Source organism: Rhipicephalus sanguineus, chromosome 9 (assembly GCF_013339695.2).
Source record: "Rhipicephalus sanguineus isolate Rsan-2018 chromosome 9, BIME_Rsan_1.4, whole genome shotgun sequence".
Lineage (NCBI taxonomy): Eukaryota > Metazoa > Arthropoda > Arachnida > Ixodida > Ixodidae > Rhipicephalus > Rhipicephalus sanguineus.
This window is the reverse complement of record NC_051184.2, coordinates 3125322-3148726: the sequence shown is the minus strand read 5'-3', so window position 1 is coordinate 3148726 and position 23405 is coordinate 3125322. Positions and strand designations below refer to the sequence as shown.

Here is a 23405-nt window from a genome sequence, read left to right as displayed (position 1 = left end):
GTTTCAGACCTCCTGACAGCACAAGTCAGGGTTGATTAATGTTACTGCCATGCAAGAACCGTGTTGCATTGCTGTTCTCGTTTTCCTTGTTGTTTTTCTGCACTGTATGCAACTGCAACTAATCTCGTAACCGCTGCACTTGCAGCACCATTCTAACAAACTGACTGTACTGACATCGTCGCCACGACAACCAACATTGCCTGGCTGCACCGTTGATGATCATTAACGACTGTCAGCTTTAGTTTATTTGTTACCTGGTACTGCTGCTTTATTTTGCTTGTATAAGGAATGGTCCCATGCTTCATAAGCTCTGGAATTATGTGACTCTCACAGGATAACAAGAGTGATATTAGCTCTCCAAACAGTTCTGTGATGGTTCACAGTTTTCATAGATCAAGGCTGAATTATATGTTTCGACAAACGATGGACAGAGCAAACTAGATAGAAGGATGAAGACCCATAACTGTACTCAATCTCTTACATCTATCTATTGTGTGCATAAAATTTCCGCGAGACAGACGGCTATGCCCGAGACACAGACACTCCGTCCCACTTTTGCATCGTTCACGTCACTGTTGCAAGTGTCCTGCATCTTTTTTTCTTTACACCACAGATGTGTCGCGGTCAACACGCAGCACAAAGAGTGTCCGGATTGCTGCGTTTCTGCGCTGGCCGGAATCAGAGTTTGGAACGCATCTCTCCCATGAGCTTGTCGAGCCTCATAGCCATGGGCAGGTCACCCTTGAGTGACAGCTTGCCGCCCATGAAGGCGCTGGTCGGATTCAGCTTTCCCGTGAACATCTTGATGAAGGTGTCGCGCTCCATGACGAAGGTCACGTCAGCCTTGCCCTGAGGCGGGTCTCCCTTGCCTGCGGAGCCCTTGCCATTCTTGAGGTCGACATACCACTTGGTAGGCTCACCTGGGGAGAGAATGGAGAACTTTAGCATGTCCGGTATTCCGGTATGCGCAACGGAGCTAGTGTAGTAGTTGTGAAATACCGGGTTAGCATGCGCTGGTAGTGAGATATTGTGATGCCTCGTTTAACTGCAAGTTCTCGTGCTCCTTGGGTGCTCTTATCAAAAGAAAATATTCGAAAAGGCAACGAGTACATGACTATGCTGCCACTGCAAGTTTGCACATGCAGCAAAGTAGATAAGATCACTAACAATAATAGCTGTGTGTTTGTCCAGTTTGGTTCTCCGCTACCAGGTGCTGCCATTAATCTGGCCACTTAAGCTTGCTCCCTTTATAGCCCGGTTATCCGCAAATGCTATTAACTTCGTGATTAAACTAAAAATTCTCAAATGTTGTTTCACAATGTGATGCCAATGGAATCAATGTGATGCCACAGGTTTCAGTTTTCATGTCTCTGAGTTCGATTTTTGCAAACCAAGAAAGCAAAAAGCCTCCCTAGAAACCCCCTTAAGTTCCCGAGTGTGTGTCTGTGTAGTCATTTTTTGTCGAAGTCTGTTGTATTCCTTCTTAATAAACTAATAAACAACTAACTAACACATGCCAGGCACCAGACACAAGCACAGTTATATTGCAAAGCTGATGCAAGATCTTCAAGGTGATGTTGCCACCAGTATTGTTGCTGGGGTCATTGCAAGCCTCTATTCCAGGCGGGACTTGCCTATGCCAAATTTTAGATGTGAAGTTTGCTAATCTATGTTTAGTTTGTTTCTAGCATAGCTATAATGGTTGTCATATGTGTACGTATGAAGTGTGATCACAAGACATGCTGGTACATTGGTACAGTAGACTCTCAGTAAATGGAAATCTGTTAAACGGAACTGCTGCTTAAATGGAACAACTGCATCTAATATAATTGGTTTCATATTTGGATTCTGCACTCCTGTTCATCTCTCAGTAAACGGAACTCCTGTAAAATGGAACACATTTTCTTGGTCCCTTTAGGTTCCGTTTAACGAGAGTCTACTGTACTTGGCACAGTTCTCATACTGGCAAATGGGGCTATGTATAGGAGCCTCATTAAGTTGCACTGTATAATTGGTTTAAAAAAAAAAAACAACAAAAAACATAAACTTCTCTCTCAGCCATCACTGTCCCACCCAAAGATAATTTTCATAGTTCATCTAATTACGCTCACTCATTTTGGTGACATCAATCGCTTTTACACGTTTCAGATGCCTGCTTTTACCATTAAGATGGGGGTTTGTGTTGCTGTCTTTAGGCAAGGAGAACTAGGATGGCCCAGCAATTGTTATGAAAGATCTCGGTATCAGCACTTGGCCAAAGATAATATTTTAGACAGGCACAACAAAGCTTTATTTAGTCGGTAAGCCTAGACAGGAGCAATCCAGTTCTGAGAGCAGAGGTTCGTTTTTTCGGAGGTTGTAACTAATTGCGTCACATGCGCACTACTGCGTGTATTCAGCAATAAAAAGTTGCGCGCGCAGGACATACCTTTGACGTCGAAAACGAAGACTCCACCAATCTGGTTGACCAAGTCTTCATTCAGGTACACGGAAATCATGTTGAACACTCCTTCCACTGTTTCTGCCGATACTAGCTGGGCCGCCATGGTTCTGTTTTTGCTGCCTGCGTTGCAAACTGCATTGGTAACATGTTAGTTGTGGGAACACAGAACATGTGTCGTTAGCAAAATTGACATTAGGTACAATGTTCAGTTTTGTTCAGTGTCAAAGGAGACACAAATGTTGTGTTTATGGGCTGATTATGGCTCAGGTTTTGACGCAAAGTCTTTGGAAACATTTCTTAACCAGTATAGGTCGATATTATGTTTCGCATAAATTTACTGTTTTGACGTTAATCATATGTTCAATGGACATACGACACCACCTGGAGGTTCGGAATCCTCCAGGACATGGCTGAGCTAAGGAATCCGTGGCAGGATGTTGAGCTGCCTAAAAGACTGCCTATCTAGCCGTTCATTCCATGTGCGCCTGGGACCGACACTATCCAAAAATTTCACTAAGAAAATCGAGTGCCACAAGGATGCATATTAAGCACAACACTATTTGTTGTGAAAATGAACTTGATCAGCAAAATAACACGGAAGTCAATCATGTATTCAGTCTACGTTGACGACCTCCAGATTGCTAGCACATCCTCCAACTCATCAACACGCGAAAGATGGGTAAAGTTAACAATTAACAAACTGGCAACCTGGGTAGACAGAAATGGTTTCCGCTTTTCTGCACCAAAAAAGTGGCCATTCTTTTCTTTCTCAAACGAGGCATGCAGACAGACCCTACCTTACACCTAAACAAAACTGAATTGCCAGTAAAGAATAAACAGAAGTTCCTAGGTATAATTTTTGACAAGAAGCTTACATTCCTTCCATACATAAATGCGTTAAAGAAAAAAAAATCCCAATCTCTGAACATACTGAAAATCCTGTCGCGCAAACACTGGGGTTCAGATGGGGCAGGCCTACTACAAATTTACCGTTCAGTAGTACGATCATGTTTAGATTATGGTGGCATTGTATATGGGTTGGCAAGACAATCATATCTGAAATGACTGGATCCGGTACACAATCTGTGTCTGGGCCTCTCAACTGGTGCATATAGGACGTCACCCATAAACAGTCCGTATGTAGAAGCCAATGAGCCACCAGTGGCGGACAGAAGAACCATGCTCACATGTTCATGTGTTCTAAACATTCGTTCAATGCTGAACTACCTCTGTCACCCTATAGTAAATAAGTGCCCATCTAGAACACTATTTATAAAGGACACATTGCCCAAGATCGCACAGAGACCAAATGTAATCCCGCCTTGGTACTGCCTACCCTCTGTGTGCGACTTCATGCTGACTCAATTAAAAAAAAAGCAAACACTCCGCAAGCATATATTACAGGAATTCCTAGCACTTACGGCTGTGAAACACACAGCATTTTATACCCAACGGTTCTAAATCAACATGATACGTTGGAAGTGCGGTGATACAAATTCATTGGGAAAATGTAGTTCGGCTTCCCCAACGCACATCCATCTTCACTGCAGAATGCTACGCAGTCTCAGTGACGGTAGAAAAAATAATGAATGAAAACATCGAGAACAGCATAATTTATGCAGAATCATTAAGTGTACTAACAGCACTTCAGCCGAGAAATGTGTATGTACCAATAATAGGCGATATCCTGCACAACATAATAACTGTCATAAGACAAGGACGCAACGTAAAATTTTGCTGGGTGCCGAGCCACACAGGAATTGGTAAGGCAGATGAATGTGCAGCAAAAGCGCGACATGAAGAAATCAAGAATGTCAGCATTTCCTACAAAGACGTCATTAAATTAGTGCACCAAAAACTCAGAAATAGATAGGAGTTCCAAGCAAAGAATAAGCTCCACCTCTTAAAACCCAGCATAGAAGAATGGAAGTCATGCTCACACCAAGAGCGTTTCATGGTAGTCATTTTATGTCGCTTGCGCATTGGACACACACATCTTGCACACAATTTCTTACTAGCAAAAGAAAAACCTCTGTGTGAGAGATGTGGAGGTGAGCTATCAGTGATTCACATTTTACTCTCACGCACTAAACTGGAAGAACTGAGAAAAAAAAATTTTTTTTTCACCGTATCTTACAATGCTTAGTCTGCTGATAGTTGTACATTCATAGAGGACCTTAAACTTATGTAACATACCTTTAACATCTTTTAGCCTTAAAGACAAAGTTTCCATGAGTAATAAGTGGACTGCAAGGAGAGGAGTAACAGGGACCAGTTGGTTACACATAGTCTTGGGTAATTGCGCTGTAACATACACGGACAAACTGGACAGTCCTTGCGTCCAGTCCGTTCAATTATGCCACAGTTCAATCTTCTCAGGTTGAATTCGATTGAGGCCGTGGCAACAAGAATGCTTATATGCCATACCTGATGTGTGTGTTGAACAACAAGGTGGCGAAAATTAAAATAACTTTAAGTTCTCCGCTGCAACTCATTTCAGACAGATTCTGATTTTGGCGCGTAAAACCCCACAATGTAATTTTGCACGCTTATGCAAGCTGAACGACTACACCCCACACATGATTGATTACATTTGGCTCAGTTTGCTTTGCGCAAGATTTCATAGGTCGTTCTTGCTTATTCTGCGCAATACAGTTCTTCAATGTTTACAAACACACAAGCAGCAACACATGCATGCTCAGACCTGGTCGTTTTGTAATGGCCGTCTCTGAAATGCATGGTCCACAAGTTAGAGCGTTTGTGGCAAAATGAAAATTTGATATGGCGTGTAAAAGACCGCGTATTGCACAATATGATCTTGGCTTAGAAAATGGTTTTGACAAGTTATTTCAATTAAGTTATACCGGTGATTCTGTCCTTCGTGACTCTACGCAACTAAACCCTTCTGTTTATTGTAAATGCAACGCGCGAATCGTACACTGTGGCACCACATCGAAAGCCCACATCCACCAGTGTAGTAATCGCAGTTAACCTGAAATAGCTATCGTCACATACTCATTGTAATGAGGCAAAGCTGGCTCATAGGGAGTGAATGGTCACGCTAGCTGTGTGGCGCGCGCGCGCTTGCGCTCCGAAAGAACATGCTCGCAAACAGGTTTGTGGTGTGCGCGTAAGCAAAACAAAACGGAGACCGGCTGCCGACGAAGCGGCTCTTTCGAAGCGGCGTAGTTGTAACGTAATTGCGCACTCGCTGTGTAACCGAGAGGCACACGTGATCGGTTATGCAAGTGGAACGGCGAATCTTGTAGAAAGCAGTAAAAGTGGCGTGCCATTCGTTTCTTAGCGCGATGTGGCGTACCTTTAGAATCGGCCATGATCGCGTGCGAGTCAGATGCGACTAGAAGAACGCTGTTTTCTCGTACGTGCGACACTATACGGTAGAAAGTCCTTTTGTCTGAACGCTGCGCGTCGGTGATTAGACGGGTCAAGGACTGCGAACGGCGATCATATGATGCTTACGCGTACCGCCGCCCGCAAGCCCGCCTTCGGGCGCCAAACTCCCTCACTTCTCGCTCGCTTGACGGCGGTCTCCGGGACCGCGATGTCGGGGATCTTTGAGGGTGCACGAGCCGCCGCTGTTAGTTAAGAGATGTCGCTTCGGTCGCCCACAGCGCACGACGCGCAAGTTTGCCGCCTTAGGAATTAATGTCGATGATTTTAACGTAATCTTCACATCACGCGACAATGCGACAGTGAACTAGGAGAAGAAGGTCGTCTATCCTCAGTTTTAAAGGTGGCGTCGCGTCGTTGTAAGTAACGTAGCAACGTAGATTTCACACAAGGATTCTATCCGTTTTTAAAATGAAAGAGCGGGAAGGGGGGGGGGGGGGGTGAAGCTCACATCTAATAAGCAATGGAACCCTCCAGAGGCGTAGCCAGCAATTTCTTCCGTGAAGGGGGGAGGGGGGAACCTCCCTTTACGTATGTTCATGCGTGTGTTTGTATGTGTGCGCGTATCTATCAACGCGAAGAATAAACGGGTCCAACAGGGTATTTGAGACGGCTTGCCGTTTTTCCTGACCATGTTCTGCAGCGACGCGCCTTTTTTCAAAAATTGCCACATGAGCTTCCTGTCTAACGTGACCGGGATAACGGATTTCTTGCGCGCCCGGTGCTCTCAGTTTCGGTTTCGCCTAGATCGGGGCCTTAAATTTCGGCGATTATTATCCCAAATTGCGTGCGTTTTTCGAAATTAAAAAAAAAAGACGTGCCATAAATTGTCACGTCCTACATATAAACAATGGCCTTAAAGCTAATTTAAAAAACTTAATTAACGAATGTTTGTTAATTACTCATTTGAATGTAACTTTCGGTGCAGCAAAGTTTTTCCGCCTCGGCGTACAGTTCGTCTGCGAAAACGACAAGGTCCTGGCAATCATACCATTTTTATAAAAAATAGGTATTGTCTCAAAAAAGAAAAAAAAAACACCCTGTATAGCATTCGCCATTTTCTTGCAGGCTCTGGTTGGTCAACAGAGCAGTAACGTTGGCTCCGCTGACTGGCTATAAGACGTCAGCATCACGACGTTATTGACTCGATAGTCGTGATAGTAGCAAAGTAATACTTAAAGGGGTGGTGCCATCAAATTTGTGGCTTGCGCGTTCGTTGCTGTAAGCGTTTCCAGGAAGCATGATACACGCACCAAGATTCATGTATTCTCCCTAAATAATTTAATATCGCCTTTTTATGTGGACAACTTTCGGTTTCGGTTTCTGGGCGCCGAGGTTGGGCAGTGACGTAGCAGTGTAGGGGCCTTGGTCACGTGACCACGCAAGGCTGTGACGCACTTAGCCAGGAAGCGATCGAAACTCGGCGAGTGATGTAGCAACTGATGCTTTGCCGGTACTGTAGTGAACTAGAATATATTCTAGTTCACTACAGCCGGTACGTACGTTGCGGAGGTGGCGGAGGTCCGGAGGTCACTCACGTCACTACAGCAGATCTGGTGTGACGTCACTACAACTTTCGTTGCCCCTCCTATACAGGTACGTCAGAGTTGGCGCGCTCGCGATGGGTCTTGATCGGGAGAATGGGAATTAAGGTACTCTTTGGAAGTGAATTAAAATATATTCTCAACGTTTGCTGTGCCCGACCCTTCGTGTGGAGTGTCCTTGCATACAGAAGAAACCCACAACAGGCTTGTTATAGCCTCGAAATTTGATGGCACCACCCCTTTAACTACTGACTACGAAAGTGACTTTATAATTATTCCCGACACATAACTTCGGAATTTACCTTAGCCTAGGATACGCCAGCGAGACGAAAATGAAAGTACGATATTGAAGGAGGAAAAAAATATGTACTCGTATAATTACACGCGACTCGATAGCAGGATAAAATCTGTATGCGTGCGTCTCCCAACAGCTTACCGGCCATTGCGTCGATCGAGGAAGTTATTGAGGAAAGAAACGTAGACAACCAGAAGAAGAAAATCAGAAGAAAACTGCGCGCGTCATCGCAAGGCAACGTTCTTATAACCTTGCAGCATATCGGCTTCGGCAAAGCGTCTTCGCTTTTCCACGCGTTTCATTCGGCAGGCACTGCTTATTGTTATGCACGCCACTGTCCGGGCGTGACGGTTCCTTCAATTGTCCGCTGAGAAATGGACTCCTTACGAGGCGCGAAGGTTAAGAAGCGCTGTTTGTTACTTCTGTGTACGTACCACATACCACAAGACCTTGGCTTTCAAGGTCTGCTTCTGATCCGAGGACTGTGTAGACGACACGTTCTATAGAAATACGACATACCTTTTTATAGGCTTGCAATTGGCGACACGCTATCCGCTGCCTAGCTTATTAAAAAGCTCGTGTTCTATATGTAGAATCCTTTTTGTTTACGCATCGAAGGTTACTTATTGTTTGACATATGTTTTCAGTCCTTTAAAAATAGGTCGCGGGTTCGACGCCTGCCGCGGCAGCCTCCCTACTGCGTGCCTCCTCTACCATTTCATCCGCATGGCAGCCTCCACAAGCTTCTACTTTAATATTATGAATTAGATGCTAAGTTTGTCATTTAAAGATGCCATCTCTCCCACCCAATTGCTATACTGTGCATGACGATGCCATGCTTCACATTCTCCCGTCCTCCTTTCCCTCCTCCTCACCTTGGGAGAGACGGGCACTGTACATCGACATTTACTACACTCAGTCGTCGACAACAGTGCTGGCGTAACAGTAATAAACAAAGCCTCGTTAATATCTGAGTATGCACGCGTGAAGATTAAATATCTGTACATACGACCATCTTTCCCGCGATATCTGAACGGTGGATGCCAAAGTAGTTCCTTCTAGTAAAAGTCGCACGGTCCCATATGCATTTGCCTAAAACGACTCGAACGCGAAAGCCATCTTTTTCTTCTCAGTCGACTGCGCTGACCCCCCTCTCCCCAAAGATTTCTGCACACAACGTTGTTTTGCAGTGCCTCCGCGATCGGCTCTCCTTTGATCAAGCGGCGATGTCGTGATGACGTCACGTTTGTGACGTCATGATGACGCTACAATTTTTGACGACCTGCGACGTCATGTTGTCGTCATAAGGTGACGTCACCACGCGCTGATTCTTTCTTGCATCGCTCGTGTTGACGCCGACGGTCAGTTTTCGCGTTTGATGAGACATCCAAGCCTTTCGCATCAAAATTTTGCACATCATCATACCCCCATGACATACACTTAAATTACCAAACCCCATGATAACCCCATGGCATACAATTAAATCACCAAAGATTACTACCTGGGAAGTATGGATTTTGCACCCCCTCACATTAGACTAAATAGTGCACAAGCGGTCACACTACACACACAGACTTATTTTTCACCGGCACTAACCCTGTGATCCTCGGCTACATTTCCCGTATCCATTCCGTCGCTCTAACTGACCATCGGTTGTGTGTCATTCGTTTGTTTGTTTGTTTGTTTGTTTGCCCTGAGGAGACTGGCACATACCCACGAGGGGGATTGGCCACACTGACAATTATATATGAAACTTCAAAAAGCAAAAAATAAGCACGAAACGCGATGTAAATAAAAAAGGAAAGAGTTAAGAAGTTAACAAAGCCGCAGGATAACGATTGAAAAAATATATATTTAATAATAAAAAGGAAGAAAAAAAAAAAGTTGGTATCCGTAGTCGGTATCACTAGCAGCGTACTCTTCCTGTTGCCTGAATGAACTTGTGTAGCGCAGTTATAATAGCACTGCGGCTTGCCCCAAGCTGATTCGCTCCAAACGACAACAGGCTTTCGCATTACGTGGCCTGCACCGGTACACTTCTTTTTCCCTTATAATGTTGGCTAGAATGTAGAATATCCCGAATTCTCCAGGTAACGCGCCTCATCATTACACGTCATGCCGCCGTAGTTTTTCTTCTTCTCTTAAGAGTCGTTTCGCCGAACGCGCCTGATGTCACCGCTCACGAGGAAAGGAAAGAAATAGGCGCGTGAGCGTTTGAAAGAGATTTCATTTTCGTTCTCTTTCTCTTTTTTTTTTATTTTCGAATTCGGAATGGCGCACCGCGAGGCGCACGCTCGTTCGTCACCGACCGGTTAAAAAAGAAAGAAAGAAAGAAAGAAAGGTAGAAACCCGTCGTCGTTTCCCGTCTTGCAACAAACAAACCGGTGGACCTTCGAACCGAGCCGCCGGTGATCGCACTCCTTCCAGAATCCCCACTTTCGTAAACCCTTTCTCAGCTTACAATAACGCTCTCTCTGTATGCAGCTCTCTACAGTCACTCTCTCTGTCTCTTTCGTTCTACAATCACCCTCTATATGTTTCTCTGCAATCACTCCAACACCTTCTGGTCACTCTTTAAGTCACTCTCTCTCTGCGATCACTCTTCCCTTAGCCTCACTCACTCGTTCTCTTTCTCTCGTTCTACGATCACCCTCCCTCTCTCCTTTACATCTCTCTCTCTTTCGTTCTACAATCAGCCTCCTTATATTTCTCTACAATCACTCCAACATCTTCTGATCACTCTCTAAGTCACTCTCTGCAATCACTCATCCTTTACCATCACACACCCTCTCTCTTTCTACGACAACCCTCCCTCTCTCCTTCTCTACAACCACTCTATCTCATTCTACAGTCACCCTCTCTGTGTTTCTCTACAATCACTCTAGCACCCTGTGATCACTCTCTAAATCACTTTATCTATCTCTCTGCAATCACTCTTCCCTTACCATCACTCTTTCTTTCTATCTCTCTCGTTCTACGGTCGCCCTCCCTTTCTCCTTCTCTACAATTCATATCTGTCTCTTTCATTCTATGATCACCCCGCTCTCTTTTTCTGCAATCACTCCAACACATTTTGATCACTCTCCGAGTCACTCTCTGCAATCACTCTTCATTTGCTATCACTCTCTCTTTTTCTCTCACTCTCTCTGCCTCGTTGGCACGTGCTTGCCACAACAGCTTCGCGTATCCTTGCTCCTATTCGCTTCTCTTGTGTAGCCATTCTCTCGCTCTCTCTCACCAGTTCTTATTTATTTCATTAATCTCATCATTTCCCCGAGCCGCACGGCGGCAGCGTCTCGCCCTTTATATTTCACCGCTGTCATTCGGGTCAACGACGTTACAAAATACACCCAGTTTGCCTTGGCGTCGCTCGCGAGGAACTACGCGAAAGCTGAAGAATGAAAGCAACAGTCCTTAAACGAAAGCTGACAGGCGGTTGTAATCGAGTACACGCGTAATGCTCGAAGCGGTGTTGACTTAGTCTGACGTAATCGTATTCGCAAGAGTGCATCGATCCTCGTGACTGCCGACCGGCGAAGTGAAGCTGTTTGCTCAACTCGGACGCCCACTTTGGGACGATGTAGCGAGGTTATTTCGAAGTGTTTGCATTCCGAACTCCTTTGGGGATGCCCGGAGGGTGACTCGTGCTGCTGAACCGACTCGACCGTCTTATTGCCTTTCTTTTTTTGAGTCGCCTCTCAAACGCAAATTATTTGAGGAACGTGAACATCCCTGCGGATTCATTTTTTTGAAGACATTTCCCTCCTAAGCCGCTTCCACCCATGTTCGCTAACGGGGTACGTTGTCCGATGGCAATGATTCCTGGCCGAAATAAGCACCGTGGATCCACCGTCCACAGCGACGTGCCGCAGACTCCAACGCGATTAGCTCCCAAGCGCAACTGACTCGCTCTACCAATGACGTCATTCGTGGCGTCACCGACCTGGCCACGTGACCCCGGGCTGTTTCGGTGCAAATAGACTCTCTCGTTCAATCTTAGTCCAATTATTGAGCTTTTTTCTTTTTCACCGCTCAGGCGTTTTAGTAAGGTTATCTTACGTGCGCAGAAATTGACGTTTATCGAATTCGAATGTAACTATAGCACGAGACTGTCACATTCGGGAGTCGAAGTCGTCCATAGAGTTTCCTACACTTCTTGTAAGAAACTCTATGAAGTCGTCACTTCATGATCTGTAGAGCAGCTGCCAGTGTGGCCAGTCAGCTGGCTTTATCGCCAGCGATTTTCACTGGGAGGGGGTGTTATTGCAATGGAGGTATGTTCATACAAGAGGAAAGAAAAATATATATATATATATATATATATATATATATATATATATATATATATATATATAATATATATATATATATATATATATATATATATATATATATATATGTATTGTAGTTTTTATAAGTTTCGTGTTTTTTTTTTTCTAAAACCAAAATGGCATACATCAGGTGAACTCAAATACTGCTTCTGAAACCCCGTACTTCCCAGTGCTTCGCATTTGACAAACACTACGTCATGGCTGGGAATTTTCTACTTCACGCATCGCAGACGCAAGTGCGCCTTTTAGTGCAACACTGGCTGGGCCCGTCGCTGAATAGTAACACGCATTGATTACACAACTTCTGAGGCATGCTTGCATACTGCGCGTATGACGTTAGCGGTTCATTTACGTGTGGAAACGCAGCGAGCCGGCTCGGGTCACTGATCCCGGGGGCTCTGCATATTCTTGGCTATCATGCGGCTGTCTGTACGCATTCTCTAAGCATGCGTCATCGTGAAAATGTACAGATGTCAACATAGGAGACAGCAAAAGTTACTACATTAAGGTTGGCGTGTACACCCAACGCTCTGTGTTTTGTAGTTTCGGAGCTGGTATCAGTGGCGTAGCCAGACATTTTCCGCGGGGGGGGGGGGGGGGGGGGGGAGGGGTCAATCACGCTTATTCATGTTCGTGCGTGTGTTTGTATCTGTGCGTGTATATATATACATTGAAAATCGGAAAATTTACGGGGGGGGGGGTGTTGAATCCCCCCTAAGGAGGAGGGAAGGGGCAGAGAGGAAGGTGGAGCGCCACCCTCCTCCCCCTGCCGACCCGTGACTGACGCCTCGGAATAAGATTACTAAATCAGTGTGTAATTCATGTCATTATAAAACATAAATTATGTGTGCTTTAGATGTCTCATTTGACCCAGTCGAAAGAAGTGTCACATCGCTTATTCATCTTAGATGCTAAGCGTTTATTTGGCTAGCAAACCCATTACACCCCCCCCCCCCCCCGATTTCGTTAACTGTCGCCCAAGATTCTCGGTAACCGTGATTCAGCATTTTCAATTTCTTGTAATGCTTGTGGCGTTGGAAATTGAATGTACGATATGAAATGGTTTTGATAAAACGAAACCGGAGTTCATAAACTAATACCAAACTCTTCTAAGTTTGACGTCAAGGGCGAAAAAAAAATATGGGTGTTCGAAATCCGGAACTCGGCGCGTAGAACAACGGGTGTTTGGGCTTATCATCTAAACTACAGGTAACCTAACCTAGCCTAATTACAATAATTGTTGGGGTTTAACGTCCCAAAACCATGATATGATTGAGGGACGCCGTAGTGGAGGGCTCCGCAAATTTCTACCACCTGGGGTTCGTTAACGTGCACCTAAATCTAAGTACACGGGCCTCAAGCATTTTCTCCTCCATCGAAAATGCGGCCGCCGCGGCCGGGATTCGATCCCGCGACCTGGGGGTCAGCAGTCGAGCACCATAACCACTAGACATCCGGGGTAAATTTAACCTAGCCTATAGTCTAGTCTAAGCGATTTTTACTGCTGCAGTGCCGCGTATCTAAGTATTGTAGTATTTCTTCAAGAATCTTAAAAAAAGAAAATCAACGGCCTAAACGAAATTCCTTAATACAGTTGGTCAGTCTTGGCTTTTCCTTCTAAATGCAACGTACCTAATCAAAATTGTTGAATCAGGTACACCGAGCAAAACTATAACTTTTTTCCTAATTTTCTTTCTTTTTTTTTTTTTTGTCCGGGAATGGGCGCACGAAGCATCGTTCGCACTCTGAAAAGGCGTTGCCCGGCTTCAAGCATGATGTACAGTATGTTGTGCACCGTAATCGTGGACTTCCCTATGGCGAAAAGAGTGAGGGGCGTGGTGGTGTCTCAGAGTCGTAAGTACCTCGTTGCCGAACCAAACACGTGGTGCTCCGGAAGCAAGAAAAAAAAAAGAAAAGAAACCCAACCAGGAATAAAGGAATCGTTTGCGATTAAGACATTTTATTCCCGGAAAGCGAGCCATCCGAATACGTTTGGTTTCTTCCTTTACGACGCAAGGAAAGCTTCTCATGGATGTTAAAGTAAGATTATAGACCCATTTCCAATTACTTTTTGTTGATGTTTTGCAGACGCTCATGCTAATATGTTAGCGCACTCAAAAGACACAAATAGGATGAAGCGGACAAGTTAGGTGCACGTTAAAGAACCCCAGATGGTCGAAATTCCCGGAGCCCTCCACTACTGCGTCCCTCATAATGATATCGAGGTTTTGGTACGTAAAACCCCAGATATTATTATTATTTATTATTATTATTATCTTCGAACTGGCTCTTCACAAAATATTGTCTTTTAGTGTGAAAAACTCACTGATTCCAAATCAACATGGTTTTCTTGCTGGCCGCTCAACTACCACAAATCTTGCTAGTTTCATGACGCAGATCTCCACACCTATTTCTCAGAGAGGACAGGTTGACGTAATCTACTGTGACCTGAGCAAGGCTTTTGACGTAGTCAGCCACACACTGATTATGGTTAAACTTGCGAACTTTGACGTTGACTTGTCGATTGTGAATCTCTTGCACAGCTATCTGCTCAATAGATCTTGTTATGTTGCCGTAAATGGCCAAACCTCTTCTTTGTATAAAGTGACGAGTGGGGTCCCTCAAGGGTCGGTATTAGGCCCACTCCTATTTTTAATTTACATTAATGATGTTTCTTTTGCCATTCGTAATTCTTCTTTCCTCTTGTATGCCGATGACATCAAGATATTTAAGGAAATTCATTCAGTTAACGACTGTCGCTTGTTGCAGTCAGATTTGTGTTCTTTTTCCGAATGGTGCAACGGCAATAACCTTTCTCTAAATACCGCAAAGACAAAATTCATGTCTATCACTCGCAAAACATCTAGCGTGTCATTTCAATACTTTGTCAATTCTGTGCCGTTATGCAAGGTTTATGAAATCAGTGATCTTGGTGTTGTTGTTGACAGCGCGTTAAACTTTTCTTCTCACGTTAAGCGTGCTGCTATGCGGGGCCTTCGTTCTCTCGGATGTGTTTGTAGAATATCTCGAGAATTCAGGTCTCCCATGGCCCTACACAAATTGTACACGGCAATATGTCTTCCGCAACTTGAGTATGCGTCCGTGATATGGAATGGCATTGCTCAATCCAGCGGTAACACCATTGAACGAGTCCAGAAAAAATTCCTCAGCATATATAACCATCGCTTTGCTAAAAATGACTCTGGATCTCGTTCAAATACTGCTGAGTCATTATCACTGCCATCACTTCACTGCCGACGAAATCGTTCTGATCTCTTATTTCTCTACAAGCTAGTCCACGGTTTCATATCCTGCCCTGTACTTCTCAATTGTGTTAATTTTCGAATTCCGCGTAAGTTAACCAGAGAGAACAGACCGTTTCATGTACCCGCCTGCTTCTTCCAACACTCTACCGTTCACAGAATACAAAGTCTTTATAATATTAATTTTCTTGATCTTGACGTTTTTCATAGTCCACAATCACTGTTTTTATCCGAGCTTTGCACTGTTTTGACATAGTATGGCACAGTGTACAAAGTCTTCCCTTCTCCGTCTTTCCGCATAGTTGTATATGTGCAATCTAATTTTTTATTCCCCTTCAATATTTCTCATATTGTCTTATTTTACTCCTCCCCTTTAGTGATCATTTCTCTTTGTCTACGTGTTTTTGCTCTTTTTATTTCTGAAGACTGTCTGTATTGTATTGTTTATTTTTATTGATTTTATTTTTGCGTGCGCCTGCACAAAGACCTCACGGTTGTTCCTGGGCACGTTAAATAAATGATTGATTGATTGATTGATTGATTGATTATTATTATTATTATTATTATTATTATTATTATTATTATTATTAGTAGTAGTAGTAGTAGTAGTAGTAGTAGTAGTAGTAGTAGTAGTAGTAGTAGTAGTAGTAGTAGCAGTAGTAGTAGCAGTAGTAGTAGTAGTATCATCATCATCATCATTAATGCGAAAATGTTCCGATAGCCGGGTGAATTCGTGGATGGATGGATGGATGAATAAACTTTATTTCGGTCCCTCGGAACGCGCCCTAGCACGTTGCGGGCCGCTCCCACGTCGGAACAGAAAGACCAAGTCTCTCTGCTGCGTCGCGGGCCCGTTGGACTGCCCATAGTTGTGCTTCGAGTCCGGAGCTTGTAATAGCTTCTTCCCATTTTGACGGCGTGATGACTTCGCCGCCGTGTAACGCGGGGCACCGCCAGAGCATATGTTCGAGATTAGCGATATCTGCGCATAATGAACATGCATTAGTTGGCTGTATTTCAGGATAGATCTTGTGCAATAGCGCGGGGTTAGGGTACGCCCCGACTTGAAGTAGCCTGAGTGTCAGAGCCTGTGGTCTGCTTAATTTTCTGTGTGGTGGAGGGTACTGTCTCCGCCCCAGGTAAAAATGTTTGGTAATTTCGTTATACGAGGTGGGCGGGTCCCGATTCTCCAAAACCTCAGCGCGCCCTCCGGTAGCTACACGGTCTACTAGTCCTCGCGCAGCTATGTGGGCCGACTCATTGAGATTGGGCGGGGCTCCCTTGATCTGTCCCATGTGAGCTGGGAACCAGACGAGTGTGTGTGGCTCGATGTTCTTGTCCCGGAGGATCCGGGTGAATTCGTGATTCTCAAAGATTTACCACGACTAAACACAACAGGCATTAACAAAAGTATTAACAAGAGTTGTGTTAAGTCGGAGTAAATCGTTTAGAATTGTTATTATGAAGTGCGCAAAAACGCGGTGAACTCTCAGCTGTTTATGTTTATAAAAGACAGAAGATATCGGCTCCGGCTGTTTATACATCGGGCAAACGCAGGATCGGTCATACAAAACTTCAACGGGAATCCAAAAACCAGATTTTTAGCAGTGATTACAACGTACGGTTCACTACTACAGATATATGTGCACTTTGTTTACATGGAAGCAGAAGATTGAGTTTGTGCTGAACGGTTATAAAGCCTGGCAAAATGAGTTTTCTAACTTATGCGTGTGTAAGCCTTTGAACACATGCGGCTTTTACGCCTATTTATAACCTACCTAATGGAAACCTTACGTATCCTTCCATTTTTGTATCTTCCTCGCATGTGTGCCATTCCGATGTTAATCGCAAGGGCATCGCGGCGCCAGGCGGCACCCCTGCTGGATTTCCTTGTAGATAATAGCTTTCGTTTCTCGTCCCTCAGTAGTCTCCTACTAATCGCCTTAGGAAAGTGCCCATCTTTTAAAACCCTGAAGGACGTATTGAGATGTGGTCAGAAAACATATGCGTATAGTTTGAGTAATTGGCGGTTATTACGGTAAGCTACCAGAAGCTCCGTATAGGACATCTTAAGAAACATGTATTGATGTTTATTTTGTGTATAATTTAGAGCGCCGAAACGATCAAAGAGAGCTCGATGCTAGAAACAAGACCTCTACACACGTGTACAAAGTAGCCGTCTCCTCGTGTTTGATGTGCCAAGGAATTTATTTGTTCTATTGTTAGCCCAAGCAGAGATATTAAGACGCAACAGAGATCGTGCATAATGTTGGTGTTGCATCCGGCGCTTGCATGTGTTTACACGGCTTTCGAAACACGTTTGAGGGGTTCGTGTTCCCTGATACTCTCTTCGTCCATGGCCCTACCCGTGCTCCAAGTTCGTTACGAAATAATTGCAACAACTATGCCGCCCATCCATCCCATTGTTCAACTCCTATTAGAGCGCCCGCGATAGAGTTCTAATCTGCGGCTGGCTGTGGTGCAGATGTTTCACACGCAATTAACCGCTGTTGTTGGCATCGTCACCTTGCTCCCGCACACAAATGACTCCCATCTAACACGTAGCTACGCGTGCGACCTATACCCTTATGTTGTAGTTTATTAAAGGGGCTCTGCAACACTTGCTCAGCATGGTGAGAAAATGCTGCCGACAGGTAGTCGAGGCTCCTGAGAACACGCGGCCAAAACGTTATAGTAGCGCAGCACGCGGCCTGGAATTTACAATTAATTCTCAAAGTCAGCTAGGAATCGCTCGCTTTTCTTTCTACATCATCATCATCATCATCAGCCTGTCTACGCCCACTGCAGGGCAAAGGCCTCTCCCATGTTCCGCCGATCAACCCGGTCCTGTGCTTTCTGCTGCCACGTTATACCTACAGACTTCTTAATCTCATCTACCCACCTAATTTTCTGTCTCCCCCTCACGCGTTTGCCATCTCTTGGAATCCAGTCAGTTACCCTTAATGACCACCGGTTATCCTGCCGACGTGCTACGTGCCCGGCCCATATCCATTTCTTCTTCTTGATTTCAACTATGATGTCCTTAACCCCCGTTTGTTCCCTGACCCACTCTGCTCTCTTCCTGTCCCTTAAGGTTACACCTATCATTTTCCTTTCCTTCGCTCGCTGCGTCGTCCTCAATTTAAGTTGAACCCTCTTTGTAAGTCTCCAGGTTTCTGCTCCGTAGGTAAGTTCTTTCTACAGATGATGTCATATACCCAAATGACCGCGCCACATGCCCAAATTTCACGCTATTGGCTAATTTGAGCATTGCTGCATAGTTACGGTGATCGTAGCGGGAGGCCGCCACGTGCCCGCGCTCGCGATCACGCTGAAAGTAAGCCGCGCTTTCGAAGAAAAAAAAAAGTGCTGGAGCTCACGACGCGCGCGTGACGTCACTTCTTTCCCCCGTGCCATCCCTCGCTGCTTAGCTTCCAGCGCACTCGTCGGGACGAGAGAAGCGACAAATCTCTAAATAATAATAATATATTATTATAGAGATTTGTCACATGCTGTCTCTCTTCTCTCGTCCCGACAAACTCCGCTCGTACTTGACGGATTCTAAAAATATTTGCGGCGATCGATTCGTGAGTCAATCAACTCCTGTAAAAGTGTTGCAGGGCCCCTTTAAGGCTTTAGGTGCCTCATCAAACGCGAAAAGTAACCGTTGGCAGCGTCAACACGAACGACGTAAAAAGTCACGTGACCAGAGATTACGGTTTGATGACGTCACCACGTGACGTCACATGATGACGCCATCACACAAAACCATCGCATAGTGAAATGTGGGCGGATCCCAGAGGCAGTGCAGTGCCACGTACGTGAGGTGCAGAAACCTTGCAATGCCTCCGATCCCGGAGTCCGTTGCAAAACCACGTTAGGTGCGGAAAGCTTTCGGAGGGGGTAGGATCAATACATCGACTGAGGACAAAGAGAAGGATACTTTTGCTTTCGATTCGTTTTAGGCGAATGCAAGGGACTCTTTGAAATTTTTTAGCCGTGATCTTAATGACGCCTCGTCCGCGCAGGCGCAGGTGGGGGTGCTATTAGTTTGCAGTATTTCGCAGCGCGCTTGCATGCCTATGTAGAACCTGTGATGTAAGAACGTAGGCCTCGAGTATACGTCTCGCACCAGCGAAGCGAAACCGCCCGACAATTAAGCACTGGCGCCTACGCGCTTTCTCGAGACATGCCCGGTTAAAGTTGCTGTATATGGCCCCGTCACTGTACGATATGGCTTCTGAAGGAGCCGTGCACAGTAACTCAATGCCCGGTTATATGATACAGTCTCCTGGCGGCGAAAGCGTGTACCGCTACGACAAATGTGCCCTCGCAGTTTTTTGAACGACGTCGTGGTCGTAACTGGAGCGGCACCGTACCCTTTGTCGCCTTGTTAGTTTCAGACGCAGACTTCGACGATGGCTTCAGTATTATAGGAACGAGTGAATGCCTTCATAATGCACTGAGACTGAATTATGCCCCCGCCACATGGCGAGTGTAATGGGTCCTTTTTATGGAATGACGTTAAGGGAAGTTAATGTCATTTACCCTGCGTGCTGTCACGCGACGAAAACACATGTTGTTTTGAAAACGCCAATGACCCTTGCGATGAATCCGTAGGGATAGAGGAAGACAAAAAAAAATGCATTCAACACGTGTATAGAAATTGTTTTCAATCTATCTTTCATCTTGCTTCGTTCCACGATCTGTCACAGCTGCGCAGCATAAGCCGTGCCAAGCCAAGAACCGTACATGCCGGTCGTGTGGCACGACAGCCACCATAACACCTCTTTTAATTTTTTCTTTCGTTAAACAAGCCATTTTCTGCATTTTCTTTTTTCTGAAAGCCATCGTCAGCGCCCTGCCTGTCGTTCACATCCCGTCTTTAGCGCTGTTTGTTTAATGTTAAAGCTACATTCATATACATTACTTAGCAGTGCATGAGTAATTGGCAATTTTTTAGGTACCTCCCTGGCGTCGAGACAAAAGATTCAGTCCCAAGTTTAATGCGCACTCATTCGATTAAAAATGCTGTTTTTACCGAATGCAATCAATTGTGAACGACACTGCATTTGCCGTGTAAAATGTAAGCAAATGTCGGCAATCTATTTCTTTTGTGTATGCACGATTAGGTACTAACGGGAAACGGCAGTTCGTCGCTTGTTTCCAGTTCACAGCTGCTAGCGGCCCTGGTGGCAGATATTGAAAATATCTGCATGCCGTGGACATCTGTTAGATATGACTAGCTCCGCTGGCGATAGAGGGTGCACAGGAAGCGGAAGTTTATTGTCTGGCGAGGGCGTGTTGAGAAAGATTCCCTCACATTTTGCTCTGCCTCAACTTACAGACTACATCTGTGGCCGTGACTTAGTGTCACGACCACTGTCCTCTAAAACTTTGTTTTTCACAAAAGTATCGAAGAAATGTGTTTGTGATGGACTTCGCATGTGCTCTATCGTATATCAATTTATCTGCAGAAGCGTTCGGCTAACGTTTATCTTGAGGGTTTGTTTCTGTTCCAGTAAAGTTGTCGTTAAGATCAGTTTGTGTACGCTGTCATATCCGTGACCTGCAGATTACAATAACGTTAGGCTAGCATTCTCTCGTGCGTAAGCTGTGCTTCGGTTACGTTATCTCCTACGTTAGTTTGTCTTTGAAACGTTCAGAACACGTTGTCTTGAACGATAGTAAGACCGCGCTGCCGTGGAGCCCGTCGTTATGGCTCGCTAGTAAAGAATACGCCATCTTGTTCGTGAGCTGTGTTTCGGTTATGCTATCTCCTATGTCAATTTGTATTCGGAAGGTTTTACTACATGTTATCGTGAATGATAGTAAAACTGTGCGCCAGTCATTGAGCCTGTCGTGATGCCTTGCGAGTGGCCACTCAATAACTGCTTTCCTTGGGAAGCATTCACTCGGGGAGAAAAAAAAGCCAATTTGAAGGCGACCCCGAGGACTATAGTTAACATCCTGAAGCACCTTGAAAGAGGCCCGCACAGCTCAAGGCGATCGAGCGGCTCCGAAGGCCTTTTTCTTCTCGAATTGCTTCTCGGCTCTGTATACTGCATTACACGATCGATCTGTGTTCGCGTAAAGCTAGCCGTCTTCGTATACGTCGAGGGCCGATTCATAATGTACACCGACCTTACGATTTTTTTTTTCTGCAACGGAAAACAAGATCATCGCGTCGATCTTTTCACGTGGATGGTTACATGTAAACTACAGCGAACTGAGAGCTTTGTAGAATTTCTCTCGAATCTTACAACCTATGAAACTTCTGAAAGGTGCTGCCTCTGCGGTTTTAAAAATGATTATCTGGAGGGGTATCGTAAACGTATACATAAGGGACCAAGGGACCGTGTAGCGAGCGGTGCAGGAAGATGATGTGTGAACAAATGTGAGCTTTGATAATATGGAGGTTGACGTAGTAGTGAAGTAGTAATTTTACCACTTACTAAGTAGAGGGGTCTACTACACTATACTATACTATAATATACTATACTATACCATACCATACTATACTATACTATACTATACTATACTATACTATACTATACTATACCATACTATACCATACTATACTATACTATACTATACTATACCATAAGTAGTGTAGGTAGGGGATTTGAAAGGGCAGTATATTTAGCAGATGAGTAATAAAACGAGTGCCAAAAAAGGGCAAGGGAGACTCGGTTGACAACGGCAACCTGTTATACAGGGTGACGGTGGCGTCAGAAAAATGAGGAGGTATGCTACAGGATGGCATTCGACTATAGGATAGAGCTAATGGGGTATTTCTGAGAGCTCCCTTCGGCATGCTGTGGACCAGGCACGTATGGTATGGTATGGAAAAACTTTATTTAGGTCCGTCGGGGCGTGAACTAGCACGTAGCAGCCAGGATTTTTTTTCGGGGGGGGGCCCAAGGCCTAATTATTCGAAAGAAAGTCTTTTCATGGCAAAAACAAAAAAAAAATTGCCCGGGAACATAAAAGGCTGGAGAATTTCGGGGGGGGCCCGGGCCCCCCGGGCCCCCTCCTTGCCTACGTGCCTGCTGTGGACTTTATAGGATTCCATGGAATGAAGCAGGTTGTGTCAGGATCGGTTTTGAAACGGATACTCATTTCCTACAAAAAGTAGCATTCCTTGTACTGCATCTGTAACACTGAACTGCCATAAACCTGCGTACACTGAGCTGCCATAAGACTGCGTACGCAGTTTTATGGCAGTTCAGTGTTACGGATGCAGCGCAATGAATGCGACTTTTATGTCGAAAATGAGGTATCCGTTTCAAAACCGATCCTGACACGCCTGCTGTATTCTCTTAAAGCATGCCGTCACGGACCAAGTGTTTTCCTTATTGCATGCGGTTTCCTCATGCCCGCGGCTTATACTTGCACAATACGTGATAGGGCGCAACTCTGAGCACGCGACCTGCCGTCTTTAATTGTGCGTGACAAAGCACCCTTGAATTGGGAACATTTGTAAGCGTCATCGTGGACGCCTATACTGTACTTCCACAAACAAATCAAACTTTTCCTATGTGTACTTTCTGTGAATGTAATCAAAGGACAGCAGAATCCCGGCTATCGCTTTAGGAAATTCACAACGAGTTTTTTTTTTTTCTCCGTTGGGTTACTTTGCAGCCGATAATATTACGCTACGGATATCACTAGAAAGTTTCACACCTCATGTAAGCATATACTTTGCAGCTGGGTTATATTTACAGCTTATCACGCCTTCATCCTCCCAGACCACCGGACGACGACTATTGGCACCATGGGCCCAGCCATCGAGCCTTAACGATATACTTTGCGCACTTAATTTTGCGTACGGACACCCATTCTAAATTAAATCAATAACGGCAACGCGCATATGTACACGTACGACACCGATCGCGCGCGCAGGTAGGTCTGCGCATGGCGGAAACGAAAGAAAAAAAAAATTTCCCCGATCGCCGGCGGGCAGCTGTGGCGCTTACCTTGGCCGGCTTGCGAGAGTTGTTGCTGCTGCTAATGGCAGTTCGAGCCAAACGTTCCGCTCCCTGCGACGCGTGACGCCGATCTGAAGGGAGCCGCCGAACGGCCGATCCGGTGGGATGGACGTCCTTGGAACGCTTG

At 45.1% G+C, this 23405-nt stretch overlaps 1 protein-coding gene across 2 annotated transcripts; it reads right to left on the bottom strand.

Moving 5' to 3' along the window:
• Window positions 1-639: 639 nt before the first annotated feature.
• On the bottom strand, window positions 640-23405 carry LOC119404451 (hydroxysteroid dehydrogenase-like protein 2). 2 transcript variants are annotated; one of them, XM_037670950.2, is made up of 3 exons: window positions 23267-23405; window positions 2429-2563; window positions 640-920 (listed from the first exon to the last, which is right to left on the bottom strand). In XM_037670950.2, the coding sequence occupies exons 2-3, from the start codon at window positions 2544-2546 to the stop codon at window positions 679-681; spliced, it is 360 nt and encodes a 119-aa protein (XP_037526878.1). In that variant the 5' UTR covers window positions 2547-2563; window positions 23267-23405; the 3' UTR covers window positions 640-678. The 2 variants fall into 2 exon arrangements, with proteins under 2 accessions (XP_037526878.1, XP_037526877.1); XM_037670949.2 differs by lacking the exon at window positions 23267-23405 and adding an exon at window positions 5763-5985.